General features: G+C 43.0%; 1 protein-coding gene across 2 annotated transcripts in view; it reads right to left on the bottom strand.

Moving 5' to 3' along the window:
• The window catches only part of AMPH (amphiphysin), a 127,259-nt gene extending 103,675 nt beyond the window's left edge, over window positions 1-23,584 (bottom strand). For both annotated transcript variants that reach the window (XM_005487005.4, XM_014267012.3), the window contains exon 1: window positions 23,374-23,584. In XM_005487005.4, the coding sequence (XP_005487062.2) occupies window positions 23,374-23,442 (69 nt within the window). In that variant the 5' untranslated portion in view covers window positions 23,443-23,584. The remainder of the gene's footprint in view (window positions 1-23,373) is intronic.
• Window positions 23,585-23,954: the final 370 nt, after the last annotated feature.

Below are 23,954 nucleotides of genomic sequence, written 5' to 3'. Positions count from 1 at the left end.
GAAAGATGGATAAACGTTTCCAAAATCTTTACTCAGTTTTGACTTTGTGAATTACTCTGATACAATTAAATTTTTTATTCAGATACTTTTTGCATTTCCCTTTTTTTCACCTGATGCTTTTGGAATCAGAAACAGTGCTTGCCCCAGATAACTGAACATCTATCTCTGAAGGCAGCATGATTCTTAGAAATCAGGTAGGCAGGTCATATGTATAATTATAATTATATGCTGTGTTTACCTCTGTGATGCTTAAATAAATTTTCAACACGGCTCCACATGTCTGTGGAACTCTCCCAGGGCACAGAAGCTGCTGCAGCAAGAACATTACACTAAATGTAGGTAAAGTCACCAGCAGTCAGCCAGGTTTTCACTTGTGTAGGATAACCAGCATAAAGCCAACGAAGCCACCAGGCTGACATGAGCTGTCAGCATCTGAGAATATAGTCCTGTATTTCCACTTCAGGTTGCACCATATTACCTTCAAATTATTCATTTTGATATATAACATACACAGGAAACATTTCCATAGCAGAAATCTAGCATCACAGCAGGTAGGGGCAAGATCTAAAGAAACAACTTTCTGGGTCCAGAGTTCCCAGGAAGAAAAGTATGTGCTCCTGAGTTGAATACATCAACACAGCTTACACCTACCAATCAGCCATACAGTACACATACATAGAAAAAAAATCTAGCCTAAAATTACTCCCACACAGTAAATGCTTCCAGGAAATTTCAAATAAAATGTAAAATATCTCTAGCTCTCCATATAAAGTATATCTTTGTGGAAAAGAAGTGTATGTAGGGACAGCCTTTTCTCCCTGCCGTGGGAAAAAATAACATTTCCACCTGGTATATCATATGTGCAAGGATGCTACTTATTGTTATTGGACTCCCCAGAAACCTTATGAGACCACAGACATTGCAAAGTTGATAGGTGCTGAAAATACCTTGAAGTAATACCTAAGCTTCCTTAATGTCCTGGAGTGACTTTGTGATGCTCGTATTGCCATTTTCTCACAAATTTGCCCTAAATCAGGACACTTAGTCAGTGTGCAAAGCGTGTCCCAGTATTTACTGACCCACCCCATATGGTCCCTCTACTAATTTGCCCTGCAGGCTGACTAATAAGGGGATCTGTGTCTGAATCCTGACCTTCTCCACGGGTCTATTGCCTTGCCTCTCAATAGAACTGTTCATGAAGCCATTAATAAAGAAGGACCAACTCAGCCCCTGATTAAGCAAAAGGTGCTGTTGAGATGAATTGACGTGTTAAAAAACCAAGCAAACAAACAGCACAACAAAAAACCCAACAGAAAATAAAAGAACAACAACAACAAAAAAATAGACAAACCCACAAGTGTGACAGCTGAATTAATTTCTGTTGTCTCAAAATTATTCCAGAGAAGCGGCATACCAGAGCCAAAAGCTGGCAAAGGGGCAGCACAGACCCTGGATTTCATGTAGGCATTTCAGGGATCTTTCTCAGTAAGTCAGCCCAAAACCAATGAATGACAAAGAGGTACTGAGGTACCCAGTAACTTTTTCCCTCCTCCATATTTGTCTCTCCTTACTCTTAAGTTCTTCTAAGCAAGGAAAACTGCTGCTGTTCTCCACTGCTGAGGATCATGCCCTGAGAATGATGGGCTCCCTTGCAAGGATGAAACTAAACTACAGTGTAGACAGGGGTCAATGGCAACAGCTCCCCTTTGCTGTTTGGAGTTAATGAGCTGGAACTGAGAGTACTGTTGCTTCCACTTCTGGGTCACCCAGTGAAAGAAAGGCATGGGAAAACTAGAAGGAAGCCAGCAGAAGACCACTGAAATGCTCGGTAGGCTGGAGCTGAGCATTGGGCATGGGAAGGGAGCTGGACTTCTTCAGCCAGGAAAAGACAAAGATAAGGGAAGGAAACATGCTTTCTATTTTCAGATCCCTACTACCCATTACAAAGAATGGCCCAAGCCCTACTCAGAGGTTCACAAGAGAAGGGGACAGAGCAACAGTGATAAGCTGCAACAAAGGAAATTTTGAGCAGATATGAAAGGATAAAACAAATCACCATGAGATGGTGAAATGTTCCTACAGACTCCTCAGAGAGGCTGGGCAACCTCCAACCTTGGAGATAGTGAAGACACAACTGGACACAGCTGTTAGCAACCTACCCAAGCTTTGAGATTGTCCCTGCTCTGAGTGGGAGGTGGATGAGTCGCCATCCCCTGATCTCATCCAACATACTTTATTCTACACACTATTCTGTTTTGAAATAAAGGATCATTTGCTTGTCTTAATTAAAGTAAGAGGAAGAGACAGGAGAATGGGGACTGTACAGTGATTAAGGAATGCACTGAGAAATGCTCAATAAGGAGAAAGGAGAAGAAACTAATTGCTCTCATTTTTAAAAAGCCCATGTAAGGTCATTTTATTTTGTAATATTAAAAATTCCAACTTTTTTTCATTCCTCAAATATGAATAAAACAGCCTGGTACACTGTTCTTTATTGAATCTTGTGACAATGCTGGGAGGTTTTATGGGTTTTTTATTGCTTTTAATTGAACAAATCAACATAAACAGGTTACATTTATTATGAAAAAATAGCAAAGGAGGGGAAGAAAGACTTTTACCAGTCTTTTAGGCTAGTAACTGTTTGGGTCTAGCTTACATATTGCACACATTCAGCCACAACTCAAGTTGAACAGATAAAATAAGGTGTTGATGTGAGCTAGAAGGAAAGGGAGCACTCAAACTGCATGGTACAAACAGGCAAGGAAAAATTACTGAGATTAAAACCAGTGACAGACAGCTCCAGACTGATCTATTAAGCCTTCTGTATTTGTGCAAAAGTGGTTGTTGTAAGGGGAGCAAGAAAAAGGCTTGAACAAGTGAACCCCTGCAAAACATTGGCACAATACAGTGTCAGGCATCTCCCCTCAAGTGGATGCTGTAGTTTGCAGCTTTACTCAAATTTGCTGAAGGAGTTATAATTAGCTACAAAATTCAAAGTATCAGCAAATTGAAAGTATTGATTTATGCAGGCCATAGGTAGGTGAAACAGAGGTCAGCCAAGAAATTTATGATCCCAGAATAGATTTGCTGCTGCCATAGCCAGGTAAACTCTCTCAAAGCAATGAGAAACCCCAGCTTATAACTGCTTCAGATGCCATGACGTCTTCTTACATCCTCAAAGTAAAAATTCCTCTTGCCCCAGAATATATGTATACACACTACTACACCTGTAAGTGTGATTTTCCCAAATGTGATTTTCAGAAAGCTGTACAATGAGCTACAATTTAAATCCAGGCCCATGCAGAGCCAGTACAGAGCGTATATGTAGCATTAAATCTTGTGTTAGCACAGTGAACTGGATTCTATTTAACCTGCAGAGCCTCACCCTGCTACAAATAAAACTGGCATGAGTAAAATCAGATCTTTAAAAGCACTATGTTACTACTATAGCAATTTGATATCAAGTTCATCACAACTTGCAATAGGCATAAATCCTAAAATATTATGATGGATGTAACTGACATTTCTTAATACATGGCTCTGATCTGAATTCTTTAAAAATAAAAAGGTTTTGTATTGAAACAACTTCAAACATCAAAAAAGGCAAATGGAATAAATGAGCCTTAGTGGAAAGCTGGTTGACACTGTTTTTGGCACATTTCTTCCTGCTATATGTAGATGGGAATAATCCACATAGCTCCATATATCTCCATAAGTTCACTGATAGAGTAAAACACCTCTTAGTATAAGTATGAATCACAAGCAAACAAATCAATGAAGGATTGTCCCCCAGATGTATGAAATACATATCAACCACTGTCTTTTCTTTTGAGGGGTGAGGAAGGAAGAGCTCTATCACTCCTATGTTTGTCAGAGGACAAAAGACCAGTCAGATTCCCAGATGAGAGTACAGGCGTTTTCTCATGTCTCTGATAAAGTTAGCTACTGCAGATATTATGGACCAAGCAACAATACACACTCACATATCTAGGTTTAAAAAACAAAAAGGTTTTGAAATTAATATGCTCTTTAGTATCACTCACGTTTACATAACATAAAGAGTAATTTGGTTTGATATTCTACAATAGCCATACTCTTCTGAAAACTATGACACACTAATTGTAAATCTTGACAATTTTATCTTTTTTTTTCTAATACAGCTATAAAATATTTTATGTCAAACACATCAGTGTTGATTTTTATACATATTTGAACCACCAGTCCTCTCTTCCTTATTTTTTAGATTGTGGAAAGACACTAAGACACTTTCCCTTTAATTTTAAACACGTAGCCCCACTAAAAATAAAATTCTCATGTGGAGGCACTGGTCCTTGTTAACTATTGTGTCACTTTAGTCCTTTATCAGTAGTATCTTGTGCGTATCATACACAGGTTCTTAACTGTATAATAAATTATAAGTGCTTTAAGGCTGAGTTCTTTTATTCTCATAGCATCAAACAGCTATCCAGCCATCTGTTTGGGTTCAATTTATATTAAATATGAGTGTGCTTACTCTCCATATTGGCATAAAATTATGTGAAAGACTTTTTTTTTTAATCATAGTACCTAAATAATATGGAAAAGGTCATTGTAGAGGATGTGAAATGTTTTACTAAAACTTTAGATAAGAGTTGTATTTTGTTGTGGGACGACCTACAAAGAAAAGTTTGTGTGTGTTCCATCCAGGTCAGAAGGAACCTCAAGAAAATGTGGTAAAAGCAGGGAACTTAATGGTTTTTTATCTTAACCATATATTGCTTCTCTAACAGCTTCCCATTGCAATCAACATCCCTTGGCAGAGCAGTGTCCAGCTAGTTTCCCAATGATTCCAGTGACAACTCTCTTTCACTTCAATGGATGCACAGTCTGACCATGTGTCAGTATCAAGTGTTTGACTTTTACATGTCCCTGATCTGTAACTGTTAACAATGTTATTGTTGTGCGTCAAACTAGCCTGGCCCCAAAGACTTTGAGCACAAAAGCAATAGGTTAGGGATAGGAAAATTATGTGCTCTCAACAACTTACTTTGCTATACCATAAGGACCAGACAAACTGCGTTCAGGGCGCAGATCTGGGTGAACACAAGTGTTAACTCACTCTCCTGCAGTGCACAGAGATATACACGTGCTCAGGCATGGCGCTTTCCATCCTTCATGGGACCTTCCACCAAATGAAGGCCTGGAGAACTCATTTCACTAGGGGAGACACTGGATGGAGATAAGATGCAGACAACAGAGCATGCTTTTCCTGAGGAACCTAAACCTGTACTCTATGTGTCTCCTCAGAGTCATGATTTCTAGATAAGTGAAGGGTACAATGTGGAAACTCTCCAAATCACAATTGAATAGGTGCTAGCATCATAAAAAGGCATGTTCTTACCAACAACTTGAAATTAAATGAGAAAGGCAGTGAGAACTGAGCTCTGTTGAAAGACCTAGAGCTAAAAACCTTGGACAAAATTTACTGTATTTTTAACACTTCTATTAGTACAGCAAGTAAAAGTGTGATTGGAAACATCCTGTTCACTACTGGTATAGCTAAAACTGGCTTAGATGTAGACATAACCTGTTGGTATGTGATGGTATACATTATCTTAGGGTGGAAAAGGGTTTGTGACACTTTCAGAAAGCCTTTCTACAACCCTTTGCTATTTTCATTTTTTTTCACAAGACTTAACAAAAAAAGACAGAGATCCATCACAATCCATCAGAGGTGATTTTGGTTTTTTTTGTTCAACATGTAATGATAACAACCCCTCCGAAGAACTGAAAATAACATGTGCTTCAGAGTGAGAGAGGAGGAATAGCAAGTGCTTGGCACTTGAGAATGACTTCACACTGCCTTTTTTTTAGATCCATTCAATGTGCAAAACATTCCAAGATGCATTAATAAGTAATAAAATTTGCTTGATCGGTGACTGCTTCTATGCAAGTAAGGAATCTTTCTGTATAAAAGAGTGCAAAAAATATCCTTCTTTGAGTCAGAGAAGGGAAAAATCTGAGTCAGGTTGATATGACTACTTTGAATCCCACTAACACTTCTGATAACAGATGCTACTGAGCAATCCAACACCAGTATTAATCATATACTTCATGGTAAGGCTTTGGTAGGATGGGCTACTGATGGGCATTAACAAAACAATGTTGGTGTAAGTACTTTGAGACAAACTGGAAATGGGATATTAGAGGGAAAAATTATTTATTGCTCACAAAAATATGGCCTTCAGAGAAGCGACTTAGCAATGCCAATACTGCACAGTGTCTCTTTTAAAATATCATTTTTCATGGGGTATACTTTTTTAATATCTTTTCCAGATAAACACAGCCTACAGAAAAAGCCCTCACTATAGAAATCAGTATGATCTGAGTTGAAATGCTGAGAAAAACACACTGTACTCAAGTTTGCATTTGTCCTGCAGTGTGTAAACATGTGTTCTTGATCCAAAATATTTTTCAGTCTCTATTTAAACCATATTTGATGGAGCTTGTTCCTCTCCATCTTCCTTCAGAAAGTGCTAAGTCATGACTTTTGGAGGAGTGACTTGTTTAGGAGTTAAGATGCCATTCAAATGGCATGTGTGTGTTTGCCACCTAAGGGTTGCCTGAATTTCTTCCTGATTTGCTTCTCAGCTTGGCTGTCAAATCAATGCAGATTCTCCGCCAGCTTCTGAATTACTGTTTATTTTTACCCTTATATGAAACTTTACATAAGCGATGGTGACACTATGTTTGCAACAGCTATGTTCTTGGATTGATAGTACAGGAAAACATAATGCCAGGGTGGTGTTAAGAATAAAACCCTGTTCAGCTCTGCAAAATATGAGTGAAGCTGGTCTTCTCTGAAACAGGCTTTTCAGACCCTAGAAGCACAAATCTCATATGAGGGAATTTTTTTTTAGTACAAGCATAGGGAGCAGGAGTAAGTTGAAAAGCCCTGGGATACAAACAGCACCTTGACTTCACTGAATCTGGAGTGACAGCACTGCTGGGCTTAACCCTAAGGCTACAAGTTGGGTGAAGTTCCTGTGAACTTAGTTGGAGGTCCTGATAAAAACAAAGCTTATGAATGTAGCCCATTGCAGGCTCCTTCAGCTTGCCCATTTTCAGTTCTCAGAGTGCCTAATTACTGTCTTAATTATTGGGCAACTTAGGTCTCCATTTCACCTTCCCTGTCTTGTAGTTGTTCTCCAGATACCCAGCACTACCTGTGTGAGGTGCTGTCACTTTATTCCCAGCTTTCCCTCCACACAGGGAGGACCTTGGTCAGCCCTGCAGACCCTGAGGGAATAAAGCCCTGTTCCAGCAGCACCATCTGTCCCTCCTCTCATGCACAACAGGAGACAAATAAAACAAAATGAACATTCGGTATTCTTTCATAGCCTACAACGTTTGGAGGCTCAGAATTGATTTTTAAACAATCTGAAGTGTGCAGCTGGGCTCACCTATCAAGCAACAGAAGTCAAATCATTTTTTAAATGGCTTTGGTGGTTATGTCTGAAACAACTTGTTTGGTGAGATGTACAAGAGAAAGGGAAAGAGCAAGCAGAAAGGAAAGGACAACAGAAGAAGAGAGAGAGAGATAAGGATGGAAAAAGGAAGTTAAACAAACATGAAGATACAACTTTCCTGATACTAACTCTGCCTGCACATTTTGGCTGAGAGTTAAACAGAACAATGTTTAGAGATGTACTATCAATAAAATCATATTTTGGTAGTCTGCAAGACTGTCACATCATAAGGAGTATATTCATTTCTTTACTAATAAATCTAGAAGCCATTGGAGAATACAGAAGGAGGTCTGTGCTATTTTTTAAAATCAAAGAAATTTTCTTGCACGGTTAAGATTTCCACAATTCTTTAAATCCAAATTCCATATTTTCAATTCATATCGCATCTCCAAAGCACTGCTTGGTTTTGGCCTTCAGCTAACCATGGACATTAACCTTACTCTGTTGTGCTTGTTTTCCACTCACTGCTTCACATAGTATGAATCCACTCCTTTACCATTTCCTGAATGTGTCCTGCAGTGACCGTGCTGTGGTAGAAGCAGCCAACCATCCTTTGCCTGTCTTCAGTTACTACTGTGCACTTTTCTCCCAATGAGTTTCTCTCCTGAGCAAGATAAACCATGGGAATGGCTGCCCTAATCCTGCCCCAGACCAATCTGCCTCTAGAATGAGCCATGCTCTTGTGCCTCTCTTCAGGCCTCAGTATACCTACGACCTTTGGCTTCTGTTTCCTCTGTGATCTGCCTTTCATCCACAGCCTTTGTCTCCCCTGTGATAAGAATTTTGTTAGTACACATTTGAAAAACATGAGGCAATCAATTAAATTATTTTCCTTCTGATGACCCTCATTAACCACTCCTTATGATTTTTACAGGACTAAAATTTGTCCCATAGTTAAAATTACTGGCAACATTATTTTGAAAAAAAATATTTCGTACTCTCCAGATCCATTTCAGCAGTTTCTCTTCTGTACTTGAAAAGTTCATTCAAACTGCAGAGGGTGGCTTTATCAGTGTGAAAAGATAACACCCACAAAAACTAACAAGGATTTAGGTTACTGTGAAAAATGCGTATTTTATGATTCCCTTTTCACAAATATTAAAACGAATATTATATGTGTTGTGTTGAAAAGTAATGCTGTATTAATTCTCTTAAGTAGTGTGTTAAATATAGTTTTAGGTTATAAAAAATGTTACAATAGAAACTATGCTATGTAGGATACTTTTTTTAAAGAAAGGACTCCCAGCGAGATAGCAGCCACAGGACACCTAAATCTTTCCAAGAAAAAGAATTTGTTGCCCTCTTATCAGAAGAAATTACCTTCCTGCCTTGAAGGCACTGTTAGGATTCAGAGGAAGAAGCTGACAATGACCAGACAGAATCCTGTATTTGAATGGAATGTATGCATCATGTATGAAGTGTATAAATGTGCAACAGGCTATTGCTCTTAAGGGTTAATCCTTTGTTAATGGGTGTCCTTTTTTGGGCTCGTGATGCCCAGAAAAAGGTACCCGGACATCCGTAACTCTTTGTCTCTATTGTCTCATATTGTCCTAATTCAAATTGTCCAAATTATTATTACCCTAATTGTATTATTATTTTTATAACCATTTTATTACTATTAAACTTTTAAAATTTTAAAAACAAGTGATTGGCATTTTTCACAGTTACAATAGCAAGATGAACAACAGGAAGCCTAGTTTAAATATAAGCAACAGCATTCACACACAGATCTGTGCAGGTTTAAAAGGAATATAATATTTTAATTTATTCCTCTGCATGTCCTACATGCAAATAAGTCTTTAAACCTTTTCCTGGATCTAAAAACTAATGCATGCATTTTATGTGAAAAATCAGGGTCATTTTTCAGCTCTCAAAATCTTAGTATTCTCCACAGGAAATAGACTGCCTACATTTAATCTTCTCTGTATGCAGTGTTTCATCTCCTTCCTTAATGCTAAATATGTATTAACCCTTGTACATGTAGGCCCTTTAACTGGGCTTTGGTGAGCCATAAAGCATGAATCATCAGTATAAATAACTTTCTCATGGCATAACAGACGACCACCTACCTCTGCTACATACTGCTAACCCCTTATACTTCTATAAAGACACAACTTTAATGCTTACCAATTATCACAATCTAGAAAGAAAATTCACATTATCTATATTCTTTAGCAGCTTTTATTTTCTCAAACCTCTACTTCATTAAAAATACATTAAAACAGTGTTTTAATGTATTAATATTTAATGCTTTAAATTTAATGTATTAATTTAATGTTTTAAAAACATTAAAAATAAAACCTAAGTCCTAGAGTGTTTTTCAATTTATCCTGGGAAAAGCAGGATAGTCAGTGTCTTTCAAGCATGTGCAGGCTCATGTGTACATATTCTCCACTTTCATATCATAGATAAAGAGGACAGACAGCAGTTCACAGACTGTAGCACTGGCCTCTGTATCTGTACAAATCAGAGATTTAGCAATGTTGTGGGTACAAAGAAGTGGGGTTAGGAAGTGAGAAAGCTGAGACTTCAAGGGTGCATCAAAGGAATTAATCTGCTACAGAAACAGGGAGAACAAGGCAGAGGATCTTATCTGGGGGTAAGCAGGAGCTTTCTGTCAGAAAAGTAGTAAGAAAAAGAAGGTATAACAATAAAGAGTAGTAGCAGGGCACTGGGAGTTTGAGCCCAGACCCTTGAAGTGTGGTACGATCCCCGACTTTTTTGTGACCCTGCCCACTGAAAGGCCTTTGAGCATTCCCACTATCCTATCAACATTCTGAGAAACTGCCTATACAGAATTTGACCAACTAAGTGCTTGTCCATACCATTATTCACTTGGTTTTGTCCCCAGTTCTGCAGAATCTCACATGTGCTAATGTCCTACAGATAATGAAGAATAATTATTGAGACAACAGAAAGAAAGGTAGAGCCACCTGGAAGAGGAACAGGGTATTTCCTGCTTAGCTTTCTCATAGCACAAGCAGAAATGTGTTCCATGTGTCTTTATGGCAGCTTATAAGTTTTACCATGCCCTCTTAAACAGATTAATAAACTCCAATTAGCAGAGACTCAACATGACCAAACATGACACAATTGCTTTCCAGAGTTGGTCATTGGTTTATCATTCTGACCACTACTGACCAGCTAGCTCCTCATTAAGTCTGGAATAAATGATTTAGTGTTCGAGAACAGCAAAGATTCCGTGTCACACAGCACTGATGATGATGCCACAGAACATTTAGTGACATTTAGAACATTTAGGAGTGACCCAGCACTCGAAACCTCTGGATTGGAAGCTCCTAGCAGCTGAGTTTGCAGCAGAGCCCAATGAACTACACCAGACAATTGCTCCCTAGAGAAGATGCCCTCTGTATTGAAGCAGCACAGCCACCTTCTACTCCTTCTCCCCACACACTGCAATCCCTGAGGCGAGTGAGGGTACTGGCACAGCAGGCAGTAACTGCTGCCTGATCAGGCTTTGGGTGGGGCTGAATCCCCCTGTGTAAACTTTAGGCAAGTGAAAGATCCCCCTGCCATCTTTAGGTGAGTTCAGGGAGACACAATCCTATTCATTTGGGCAACTGCAAAAAATGTGTTAAAGGGCATTTTTCACTCTTTATTTTTGTTTTCTCCCAAGGTCAGTATACTGTCCATCATCCCACACTGGCTTGACAAGCCATTTAGAGAGGCTCCCCACAGCCTGGACAGGTGTGCTGCAGGAAAGGCAAGCACAGGCATGCTGCTCTCCTCTCCATGCTCACCCCACCTTACACCTAGCCTGCTTTCCTCTGCCATTTATCTCCACTGAAAGATCCTGCTATGACAGATCTGGCCAGTTTTCTTCACTGTTCCTCCTAGCCAGTGGATAAAACTTGGGCCATTGAGGTGAAAAGCAACTTGTATTCTCCTTTCCTGCCCTCATCTACTGCTCTCTCACCCTTTGCCATCTACAACAACTGGTTGCACCAGGGTTCAGAGCACATCCTAAGAGGCAGGCACTTGTGATCAATCCAGACCAGAAATTCAAGCAGTTTCCAGATACAGAGGTTATCACCACCTCAGCATTTCTCCTCTATGTGCCCATAAAGTCTCAATCTTAACAGTATCACAACAGGAAGGTGGGCATGCACTGTGCAGTGTCTGCAGACCAGTGACAGCTACCACGGGGCAGTCCTTGTCAAAGCCATTAGGTCTTAGAAAATATAACAATGCCAAACAGATGATCTGCTAGATGGGAAAGATGTAGTGAAGAAGGCAGTCCAGAACCAAACCAAACAATTTAGCAGATTTTAAAAAAAAATACTTTATTTTTAAGACAGGATTTAAGTGAAGTTTAGAGAGAACAGTAGAGGAAGGGACCCATGCTAAAAAACTAAAAAGGAAATGAGAAAGAGTAAGAGAGAAAAGATGAAATTGTCAAGCAAGAAGAGAGGATGAGGCCACCTTGATACTAATAATGCTTCAGCCAATGAACACAGAGCTATGGACCCCCCTAACACTTAAGAAGAAGCACTTCCTTGTCGTGTGGAAACTGAGTGACAATGAGAAAGAGTGTATTATGTAACAACTTGCAGGATCATGGTTAATACTACATATATGGGGAAAACTGGGAAAAAAGAAATAGATTTCCTTTACAAAGACTACAAAGCAGGGAAAATATCATATGAGAACCTAACAGGAAGGAGCCTTGGGGGTTTTCTCTCCCCTTTCTTTCATGCTTTGTACCCAGAAAACCAAAATCTACCTCTACCTTTTAACCTGTACATTAGAAACTAAAATAAGGGAAGCAATCAATATTTTATTAAGAGCTACTGTTTCACCTGATTGAAAGAGTCATGTGATAACTCCAGTTAGATCAGAGGGCATGCTGACAAAAGATGAAAAACACTTCCAAATTTTGAGGCAAGAAGAAAGAACACATTCCTCTACAACAAGGAAACTTGAACTGCAAAAAAAGACATTTACATTCTATGAGAAGAGAACTTTCTGACTGGAGGTGCCTAAACAAAGGTACAGATCAATTTAGGGAACCTGCAAAATCTCCACCATTACAAACTTTAAAAGGCTGGCAAGAAAATAATTCCTGAGTAATAATTTTAAGTACAGTTGATTCCACATTCATTTAGTAGGATGGCCAGATGACCACCTGCACTCCATTCTTTCTATAATTTCTATGTTAAAAAAGAGAACTATTTTAAAAAAAGGAAATTCAAGTTTTCATTATACTTGAACCTGAAGATAGAAAAATATCATCTGCATAGTTTAGACCATACTATCCATATGAGAAATGATTGACTTGTTATTGGTTTTGTTTATAAACACAGAGATTAAGAATTAGCTTTTCAGAGATGGAGTTTCCTCATCATTGTGTGTGCTTGTGCCAGCAGGGCCCCAAATGTCAAGGCCTGTCATAATACTGTAATGACTTCAGTACAAAACATTTTACAATATCTGTGTGGCCAACATTTTAAATCATTAGACAGTAGTTGGCTGTGAGGAACCTGTGGCTGCTAGAACCATGTCATTACATTGCAAGGAGGTCAGCACAGCTATAATAGATGTAGCACGCCTTTCACAATAATATTCTTCCACATACCTGTCTCCTGCCTCAGAGCAGATGTTATTAATTACAGAACGGAACTTGTACAGAACCACAAAATTTCCTTCCAAATGGAAGTTTAATGTTTCCTTCATAGAATCTCCTCCTTTACAACCCTTGTAATGCCCCCAAAGTTCCCATAAACTGGAGTATGTACTGGCTTAAGTTTCAGATGAAACCACATATACTACTGACTTAGAAGTTAAACACCAAAACCACATTAGCTTGATTTTCAGAAGCTACGCAAGAAATGCCCAAGAACAAACCTTACTGCAATCGAGTTTCGGAAATGTTGTGACAGCACCAGCTGGGTTTATTATGAGACGGTGTCAAACCCCAGAAGAAACCTTTTGGAGAGGTGGTCAATGAACCCATGTCTATGAGTGTTGAAAAGGCATTTGGACAGTGCCCTTAATGCCATGCTTTCACTTTTGGTCAGCCCTGAAGTGATCAGGTAGTGAGACCGGATGAGTATTGTAAGTCTATTTAAATTGAACTATTTTATTCTACTCAAATCTGTCTTCCCCTACCTGCTCCTTTCCCTTCCAGTACACACTGGGGAAATCTCCAAAGACAATTCTTTCCAGCCCTGCACTAACAGAAGGCACTGAATACCCATAACCATCTCCCAGCCTAGGCACTGGCTCTGTCACCTTGTGGGAAGGAGGTGTGTATCTTCTGAGAGGGGTCAGGGCTGTGAATCATGTCAAGATAAAGGGACCATCTGCACAAATTTGCAAAAGGCAAGTGTCACGTGTTTTTTTTAAACTCATCAGTGTTCAACTGAGATAGGTTTTCACAGGATGGCAAACCACCATATCATTGACACCAGCGAGGCTCAAAGATCAGTCTGGTGCAGGATGTGCTCCTCATCTAAATGGCTGCAAATGTCTCAAGAGCCGAGAAATACCTATTGGTCTTCCGGTGGATTGTTTTTCCTCACTTTGTATTCATTTTTAGAATTGTTGAGCTGTTTCCCTTGCAAAAACATGCTAAAACACAAGCACCTGAGGACAGCAGCACTCCCTCAGAGGGAAGGTCCATCTGGCCCAATACTCTGTCTCTGAAGTGTCCCACCACCAGTGTCTGAAGAAGAGCACAGGAGCACTGAAGTTTAGTCCTGACAGGGCCCGGGTGCTGCTCACAGGCCTCAGTGGCTGGGCCTGGCCTGCCCTGGGACCCCCAGCCCCACACCTCCTGCCAAGGGCCCAGGGACGTGTCCCAGCTCTGCCTGGGCCCTTCAGTCCTGGCTGAGCCCTGCTGTGTGTGTGCCCATCTCTGCCCCTGTCTCCTGGCTGGGCTGGGACCTGCCCTGCAGAGCTGCTCTCGGGGCTGCAGCCCTCAGACCTGGGTTGGGCCTTGTCATGCAGAGCTCTGGGTTTGACAGGACACTACTACTCTGTCCTGCACTCACCTTGAGTCAAATGATAGTGAGACTGTTATTTGTGTCTGACACATCAGGGGATTTTTGAGGTCCAAAAAACATTCAAGGACACATAACATACAGGTTATAACTGGAAGCAGGATATTATTTCAATTTTTTTTTTCTCCATCTGTTTCAGAGCTGATGCTCACAAGCACTAACACAGCCTACATGTGTAGCCAGGAGCAGGCTGATGCATTTCCTACTTGAAAATACATCCTTTGTAGTCTGGAAAAGGCAAATGACAGAGCTACAGAAAGCAGTAGCACACATAGGTCAGAAGAAAAGATGTGTGGTCCCATGAGGTATTTTCCAAAGGATGACACATATCAATAATGGGCACATTGCAATCTTGCCTTCCAAAGTTTGCTTTACTGCTGTCCTTCCCAGCCAGGGCAGGGATGCATGAAAAGCACTCTTGTGCCTGCCCTGTGCTTATGTTGCAGGGAGGAAAATTGAAAAGTGTCAGGTCTGGATGGGGAAGCAAGCCTGGCGCCCTTCCAAGCACATGCTGTGTTGAACAAGCAAGAATCCCTGGGAAAGTGGAGCCAAGGGAAGAGCAGAGCTCAGCCCCACTCCAAGCTTGCAAGGGGCAAGAGAGCCAGAGAGAGCCAGGGCACAAGTGGTGCCTTGGAGGTGTGAGGGCAGCAGGCAAGAATGGAGTCAAGGGACCCAGAGGAGCTGTGCCCAGTGCTACAGGAGGACAAGAAGCAACCCCAGGCCAGCCTTGGGGCCCACCCTGAGAGTCTGGAAAGCTTCTTGCCCACGGCTGCAGGGCATGACAGGCCATGGGGCATGAGCAGCAGGCAGCAACCGAGCCAAAAGGGACTGAAGGAGCGCTGAGCAGTGGTCATGCTCAGTGCTGCAGAAGAATGCAACCCCATCTCTCCCCCTTCCCCCTATGAACCAGTGCCAACCTGACCCAAGGGAAAATTCTCTCCTGATGCCATTGCTGGTAATCAGCTATTTGCTAAGCATGTAACCAAGGCCTCACTCCTCATCACACAATCTGATCATGCCTTCCAGGATATGCCTAAACCCTATTCCCCCTCAACCTGGAGCCATCTTGGGGCTTCCAAGAATGGCCAAATGTCCTCAGCCTGATCAACCTGAAGGTCAAGAATCCTAGCAGGGCACCAGTGGATGTAAAAAGCCCTAGGACCCCTAACAACCTCTCTACATCCCATTTTTTACAGTAGCTGCCCCTGGCTCCACAAGAGGCTGGGGACTGAGCTGTGCAGTACTCCTCAAGATGGTGTTCACTTGAACTTACAAGTGCTATGCAGATCAAAAGGCCAGACAGCTTCAGGCACCTACAGGGCTTGGTGGTTCTTCTCCTCTGAAGGGCTTGCATGTGTTCCCCAAAGGCTGAGTACCACTGGCAGCTGGCCTTGCCTCCAGTTTTCTGCCCCTAGCCTCCTCCAAGTAATTCCACTGTCTCCTCAAGGACTTCCTTTTGGATGTCTGTGGGCTGGCAGTGGAACATGGGAGGATGCTCCCTTTTATCTTGCCCTTCCAAGGCACTGCTGCACTACAGGGTGATGACACTGTGACATGAGGGTGTCCCTTATGTCTTCTGGTTTATGCCTTACCTGCCACAGACCCGCCATCACCCCTCCACTCAACATTCTTTGGACAAAGGCCACCCATAAGAGCTGTCTCTGTGATGGAACTAATGTCCATGTTGCTACCTTGGATTGTCCAATTCTCAGAGGACAATGAGTGCAGGAACACCAACTTTCCATTTATGGACATTGAAACTGAAAGGGACCAATTATTATCAGCTGAATATCAATAAGTCCATTGGGCCTGATGGGATTCACCCCAGAGTACTGTGGGTAACTGTAGCAGACATTACAACACGACCACTCTCAATCATCTACAAAAGGTCTTAAGAGGCCCCACCAACTAAAATTTAGCCCAGGTTACACCAGTTTCCAAAAAAGGCAAGAGAGAAGACCAAGGAAACTACAGACGTGTTAGTCCAACCTCAGCACCGGGAAAAAATTATGGAGAAAATCACACTGGGTTTTATTAAAAGACATTTGAAAAGCAACATAATCATCAGACACAGACAACATGGGTTCAGGAAGGGAAAGTCTTGTTTAATTTAATAACAACCTACAATAAGGTCATCTGTGTGAAAAATGCATGTATTTTATGATTGGCTTTTCACAAATATTAAAATGAATATTATATGTGTTATGTTATAAAGTTATGCTATATTAATTCTCTTAAGTAGTGTGTTAAATATAGTTTTAGGTTATAAAAAACATTAAAATAGAAACTATGCTATGTAGGATACTTTTTTTAAAGAAAGGACTCCCAGTGAGATAGCAGCCACAGGACACCTAAATCTTTCTGAGAAAAAGAATTTGTTGCCCTCTTATCAGAAGAAATTAACTTCTTCCTGCCTTGAAGGCGCTGTTAGGATTCAGAGGAAGAAGCTGACAATGATCAGACAGAATTCTGTATTTGAATGGAATGCATGCATCATGTATGAAGTGTATAAATGTGCAACAGGCTATTGTTTTTAAGAGTTAATCCTTTGTTAATATGTGTCCTTTCTCGGGCACATGCTGCCCAGAAAAAGGTACCTGGATGTCTGTAACTCTTTGTCTCTATTGTCTCATATTGTCCTAATACAAATTGTCCTAATTATTATTACTCTAATTGTATTATTATTTTTATAACCATTTTATTACAATTAAACTTTTAAAATTTTAAAAACAAGTGATTGGCATTTTTCACATCTGCCTGGACGAAGTGAAGACACAGGATTTATACCCCCAGTTTTAATGGGGTTTAGAAAGACTTTTGATACTGTCCTTCAAAGCCTCCTTCCAGGCAAGTTTTCCAACAGTGGGATGAGCAGGTATGCAGTGCACTGGGTGAAGAACTGGTTGAAGAGCAGCGCTCAAATTATGGCAGCAAACAGGACATGTGGCTGGTGACCAGTTACCAGTGGTGTTCCTCAGGGCTCAGGTCTAGAGGCAGCTCTGTTCAGGCTCCTCATCAGTGATCTGGAGGCTGCAGTGAATGTGCAGACAGTTAGGTGATGATACCAAACTGGGAAGTGCTGCTGACTCTCCCATGGGATAAGAGGCTTTGCCTTGCAGAGGCAATCCAGTCTGGATTGATTGGAGTATTGAGCAGTCACCAGTGACATGAAGCTGAGCAAGACCAACCAAATGCTGGATCCTGCATCTGGATGGAATAATTCCAGACACAAGTCTGAAGTGGGAGAGGAGTAGCTGGAGAGCAGCCCTGCAGAAGGGAGTTTGGGGGTGCTGGCTGGCAGGAAGATCAATGGGATCAGCAGTGTGTGTGCCCTGACAGCCAAGGGAGCAAACCTCATCCTGGGGTGCATCAAACACAGCATCAGCAGCCAGCCAAGAGAGGTGATTATCCCACTGAATTCAGCACTGGTGCAGCCTCACCTCGAGCACTGGGTGCAGTGCTGGGCCCCACTGTTTGAAAAGGATGTGAAGGTCCTTGAGCATGTGCTGAGAAGGGCACCAAAGCAGGGAAAGGGGCTGGCAGGAATGTGCTCTGGGGAGCGCTGAGGGCACTGGGCTTGTCTGGTTTGGAGAGGAGGAGGAGGCTGAGGGGTGACCTCACTGCTCCCTACAGCTTCCTGAGGAGGAGAAGTAGAGAGGGAGGTACTGAGCTCTTCTTTCTCTCCCAGTGCCAGGACACCTGGGGAATGGCTCCAAGTTGTGCCCATTGGGAGAAGTTCAGACTTGACAAGAGGAAACATTTCATGACTCTGAGGGTGGCCAAAACACAGAGTAGGCTGCCTAAAGAGGTAGCTGATGTCTCCCCCAGCCATGCCTGTCACTGCCAAAGAGGCATTTGGACAGTACCCTTAATGCCAAGCTTTAATTTTGGTCAGCCCTGAAATGGTCAGGCACTAGGACTAGATGGTCACTCTAGGTCTCTATGCTATTCAATTACAGTGGCTGGGCTTGTCTTAGGTTGCAATGCAAGATGTAACCAAAAGTATGTATTCTATTACCATTTGTTAAAACCAAGTGGGGCAGCGTTCTTTAACTCCTCCATGACCCATCCTCCTTCCAGGGGGATATCTTCTCTTAATGGGCCACTGAACCTCACTGCAGGACTGGTAAAATTACATCATCCCATTGCGAGATGCTTCAGCCAGGAGGAGGAGCAATCCTACCTAGAAAAAATCTGAGATTTGGAACACCACAGTCAGCCTTCTCCCACTGGATTCCCAGAGGAAGACCAGATCCATCTACACCACCCTGGACCTTCAGAGGAAAACTACACCCTTCGACAGGATCACTGCTTCAACAGAACCACATCTGTCACTCCAAGAGGACTGCAGCCACCATTTAATTGGACTGCTACCACCACCCTGACCAACCCAGTCAGGTTGTATACTGACTCTACTAGTGTTTTTGTACTACTGAATTTCCTTTAATTTTCCTACTAAATTGTAATTCTGACTTGGGACCCCCTGCTGGTTTGCTTTCAAACCAGCACAGGGTTACAGAAGAGAGGACAAGGAGATAACTAGTGTTATCTAGTATTAACTGGGTTATCAGCTGAAATGGAATTTTCCAGAGAAACCTGGAGATACAAATTCAGCCTTTTCATTCAAGTAACCTTGTCCGTAGAATTGACTCAGTCAACCTTGGTTACCAAAACATCTATTCTGGTTTCATTTTAAATACATTGGTATTTCATTAATTTTTATGGCTGGGATGTAGTCTCCTAAATCAATCTGGTCCTTATAAAAATTTAATCCAGTTTGTTCAGCTGACTTTCGGCAGATTTTAACAGATGCTGAAAGCTCAGCATGTCCACACTTCCTGCATTTTGAGGCAAAAGTAATTGAAGAAATGTGATGACCAGAGGATTTTAATAGATGGCACACTCTTATTCAAAATCAGGGTGCCAGGGCACATATGCTACCACATAAAGCACCATCACCTGAATTATGTGAAAAATAGAGTGTCCAATTATTATTTCCAAATAACTCTTAGATTAACACTTCTAATGCAAGACCAAGATCTGGCCAATATGAGACTTTGCAGATATTTAGCATTTGTCATATAAATAGTGACTAGACACACACACTACCTACACTGTACAACCAAAATTTCTCCTAGACAGCAAGAAACTGGAGATAATGGTGGCATTATTAGAAAAATAGTTCACATAAATGAATCAGATATTGCAGAATAAACTGAATTCAAAGAGATCCACAAGGATTGAGTGCAACTCACAGGTCTGCACAGGACCATCCCCAAGAGTCACATCATGTGCCCAAGAGCATTGTCCAAACACTTCTTGAACTTTTTTAGGCTTGGTGCTGTGACTGTTTCCCTGGGGAGCCTGCTCCAATGCCCAACCATCACCGTCTGGGGAAGAACCTTTTTCTAATATCCAACCTACACCTTCCCTGATGCAACCTCAGGCCATTCTGTCAGCTCCTGTCACTGGTCACCACAAGAGAAAAGATCAGTGTCTGCCCTTCTCCTCCTCATTAATAGGTTGTAGACTACTATAAGATCTCCCCTCAGTCTCCTCCAGGCTGAAGACACCAAGTGACCTCATCCAGTCCTCATATTTGAAACTTCCCGTCAAAGCCCTTCATGACCTTTGCTAACTCTCCTTTAGGGTGTTCTCTAATAGCTTAATATCTTCCTTACATTGTGGCACCCAAAACCGCCCACAGGACTCTGCAGCAGTGCAGAGCAAAGGGGACAATCCTCTCCCTTGCCCAGCTGGTGATGCAGTGCCTGATGTACCCAGGACATGCTTGGCCCTCCTGGCTGCCAGCTCACATTCAGCTTCCTGTGGACCAGGGCTCCCAGGTCCCTTTCTTCTGGGCTGCTTTCCAGATTCTTCTTCCCCAGTCTGTCCATACATCCAGAGTTGTCCTATCCCAGGTGCAGAATCTGGAACTTTCTGAACTTCATATGTTTGGTGATTGCCCAGCCTTCTCATTTATCAAGTTCTCTCTTCAGGGCCTCTCTGCCTTCACAGCAGTCAACAGCTCCTCCCACTTTTCTAGCATCTGCAAACTTACTTAGAATCCCTTATAGTGCTACGTCCAAGTAATTTGTGAAGATGTTGAAGAGCACTGGGCTGAGGGTGAAGCCATGAGGAACCCCACTAGTGACAGCACACCAGTCTGTCACCCCATTGACTGTAACCCTTTGATAGCAACCTGTGGGACAGTTGCTTAACCACTGCACAATGTGTTTATCCAGCTGCGGGCTGGACATTTTATCCAGCAGGATCCTGTGAGAGACAGTATCAAAAGCTCTACTGAAATCCAAAATGAAGGTCTATGTTATAGAGCCACTCCATATTTTTAACACTTCTGTTGCATCAATAAATAATAGAAAGCAATGCAAGAATGCTTTATAAAAGCATTGATATATAAGAATATAGTCAGTAAACTGCAGGTGCACAAATCCAATATAAGCATCAAGATAAAAACAACTCAATGTATTTAAAATCTCTTTAAGCCAGTGTGATATTACACACCTGTCACAATGCCGTCCTATTCACACCATCAAGAATCAGACAAATCATACACTTTCAATTCCTAGACAAAATTTACTTGTTGTCATCAAGTACCCAAACCAAACAAACAAAACTCAATCATTGCCATTTGGGGCCTGGTTTGTTTGTTTGTTTTTTTTTGGTAAAGTTTCAGCAAGAATAACGACAGATTTTATGTTGTATAGACACACATGAACTCAAAGCTAACCAGAAACATAGACATGAAGGAGTATACCTGCACAGCTCAGGCAATAACAACACACGGGCCAAGAAGGAGGAGGCAAGTATACAGAGCTGTACGGTACTGTGACCTACTCTGTGTCACCACTGGTACTACGACTGTGTGAGGCCACTAATATCTTGTAAATAACCCTGTAAATAAGCAACTTGCACACCACTGACATAGGAAATTCCCACCGCAGATACTATAAGGAAGCCAAAATTGCCAGATGCCTGACTGATACATGAAAGTCAAACCAGACAAATTTCCCCCTTGTTAGCATGATTGATCACCAAAGTGGAGGTGGAGCAGACCATCTGTCAGAGCCCAACAGCATCTTTGATTTGCACCCAAGGCACCCATCAGACTCAAGGCACCTGTCCTGGGGCTGGTGCATGAACAATCTTTGAGAAGTACGGGGTATCTCCAATATTCACATTAAGATGTTCTCTCTAGTATGCCCACACATTTCTGTGAGCAGGACTCCACACATTGGAACAGACACAGCTTGAAGCAGTACATGTGATTACAACTTGCACCAGTGCTTTTCCAGATGGTTAATCATAACCATACTGACAAAGACACAAGGAAAAAAACAGTATTTTTAGGCTTCGACTCCAACTATGAACTCAAGTCAATTCAATCACACCATAAAGTCATCAGATCTCTTTGAACTATTACAGAGGATTTACGTGTTTTACCTGAAAACAGTTACTGTCTAAACCTGCAAGAATGGAAACACATCATGACTTTGAAAAGTCTAGTACTTTATAACCTGGTGAGCTAGACAGGAGTATTTGAAAGGGAAAATTAATCACTAGTCTGTGACAGCCTCAACTATTAGATTCTTAAATAATAACTCAATTATGAATAAGACATATTAATTATTGCGTTTTTTTCTGCCGCTGGAGCTCCACAGAATTCAACATGTGTCCAAAAAGAAAGTGTGGATTTATGGGCGTGAAGTATAAGAAATATGCTCACAAGATAATCTTCCTTAATTCACAAAAGCCCTATTCCCTAAGCTGCATAACGATACAGGATATGATAGAGGGGTATAAAGGTTTTATTAACCCTCAAAAGAGATGACTTGCTACACGTACTGACAACTACGTCTGCAAAACTCATGCTGGCAATAGTTTTATTGCAAACTGTACTAACAGCAGACACACCTGCTACACATAGTCGTACACAAATGCTTTTCTATTGGGCCTAATATCTGTATCCATGATTATGTTTTGAGACACCCTATAGCTACACAGGAGCTATTTGTGCAGAACATTTATATCTATCAGCTTCCATTAATGAAGCTGAACAAAACAAAAAGTGGCCCGTAAAGCCCTCGTCTTTGGTCAGGAACTCCTGCAAATTCTCCCTGATTCGCCCGTTGGTCATTTCCAGGCTACGATAGCGCTGGAATCGGTACCGACTGTCCTAAGCAGCACAAGCTGTCAGCTGCAGACCAGCCCCATGACATCCCGAGCAGCTCCCCAAACCCGCGCGGGCTGCGCCAGCCCCCGGCCCCCGCGGGCTCCTGTCATCACACGCAGCGGTGTCTGTCACGCCGCGGCTGCAGCAAGGCGGATCGCCGCAGCCGGGGATGAGTCGGCGCGGATATTAAAGGAAAGGCAATCCTCTTAGGAGGGCTGGCGGCGGGCGGTGAGGGGAGGCGAGGCGAACCGAGCCCGCGTTCCCCGCGCGGGCCGGGCCAGCCCCGCGGCCACGCCGGGTGCGGAGCGGCGCCTCCCCCGCGGGCAGCCCCGCGCCGCCTCAAGGGCGAGGGAGCAGCGGCGGCCTGGGCCTGCGGCAGGTGCCGCCGGCAGCGCCCGCAGCGCCGCAGCCCCGCGCTCGGGAGCCGCGGCCGGGGGAAGCCGGGGCAGCGCGGGGTGAAATGGGTCAGTTACGTAACCAGGCCGGCGGCCCCGGCCCGGCGCCCCGCGGGCACGGACCGGGGGAGCTGCGGCGGCGGGCGCTGGGGGCGAGCGGAGCCGCATCCTCCCCGGGACCCCGGGCACCGCCGCCGCGCTCTTCATCCCCCTCCGCCCCTTCCCAGCAGTTCCCCCGCCCCGGAGCGCACCTTCTCCTGGGCGCGGTTGAGGCGTTTCTGGACGTTTTTGGCGAAGATGCCTGTCTTCATGTCGGCCATGGCTGGTGATGGGGATTAGGAGGGTGGGGAGAGAAGGCGGGCGAGGCAGAGCCCGGCAGCTACGAGCGGCAGCGGCGAGGCAGGAATGGAGGGATGGAGAGGAGGAGGAGGAAGAGGAGGAGGAGGGCTTTAGAGGCACAGCAGGGAGAGGCGTGGCCACCGCCGCCGCCTCAGGTGAGGCGCGGGTCCCCCGCCTTGGTCCGGCCCCGGCCCCCGGGGAGGCGGCGGTCGGACCCCGCAGGGCGGGTAGCGGTGTCTGCTGGAGGTGAGGCAGTTCCTCTAGATAGTAAAACATATCCAGACGGATAGCGGGGATGAGGATTTCTAGAAGCGCAGCTGATGGCTGCCTCCACTACTGGCACAAGCCTCCTTCTACAGCCCCAGAACCTTAGGCACCTGCTTACTCCCCTAGAAGTTTCCACCAGGTCAGAGTCACTCCCAGGTCCGAGCTCCTTTCACACTTTTCCCTGGTTTGGGGGCTGCAGCATCACGTGCAGTAATGGATGCTGTGG

The sequence above is a fragment of the Zonotrichia albicollis genome, chromosome 1, assembly GCF_047830755.1.
Source record: "Zonotrichia albicollis isolate bZonAlb1 chromosome 1, bZonAlb1.hap1, whole genome shotgun sequence".
In the NCBI taxonomy this organism is placed as follows: Eukaryota; Metazoa; Chordata; class Aves; order Passeriformes; family Passerellidae; genus Zonotrichia; species Zonotrichia albicollis.
Note: the sequence above shows the minus strand (reverse complement) of the source record. Positions and strands in the feature narration are given on the sequence as shown.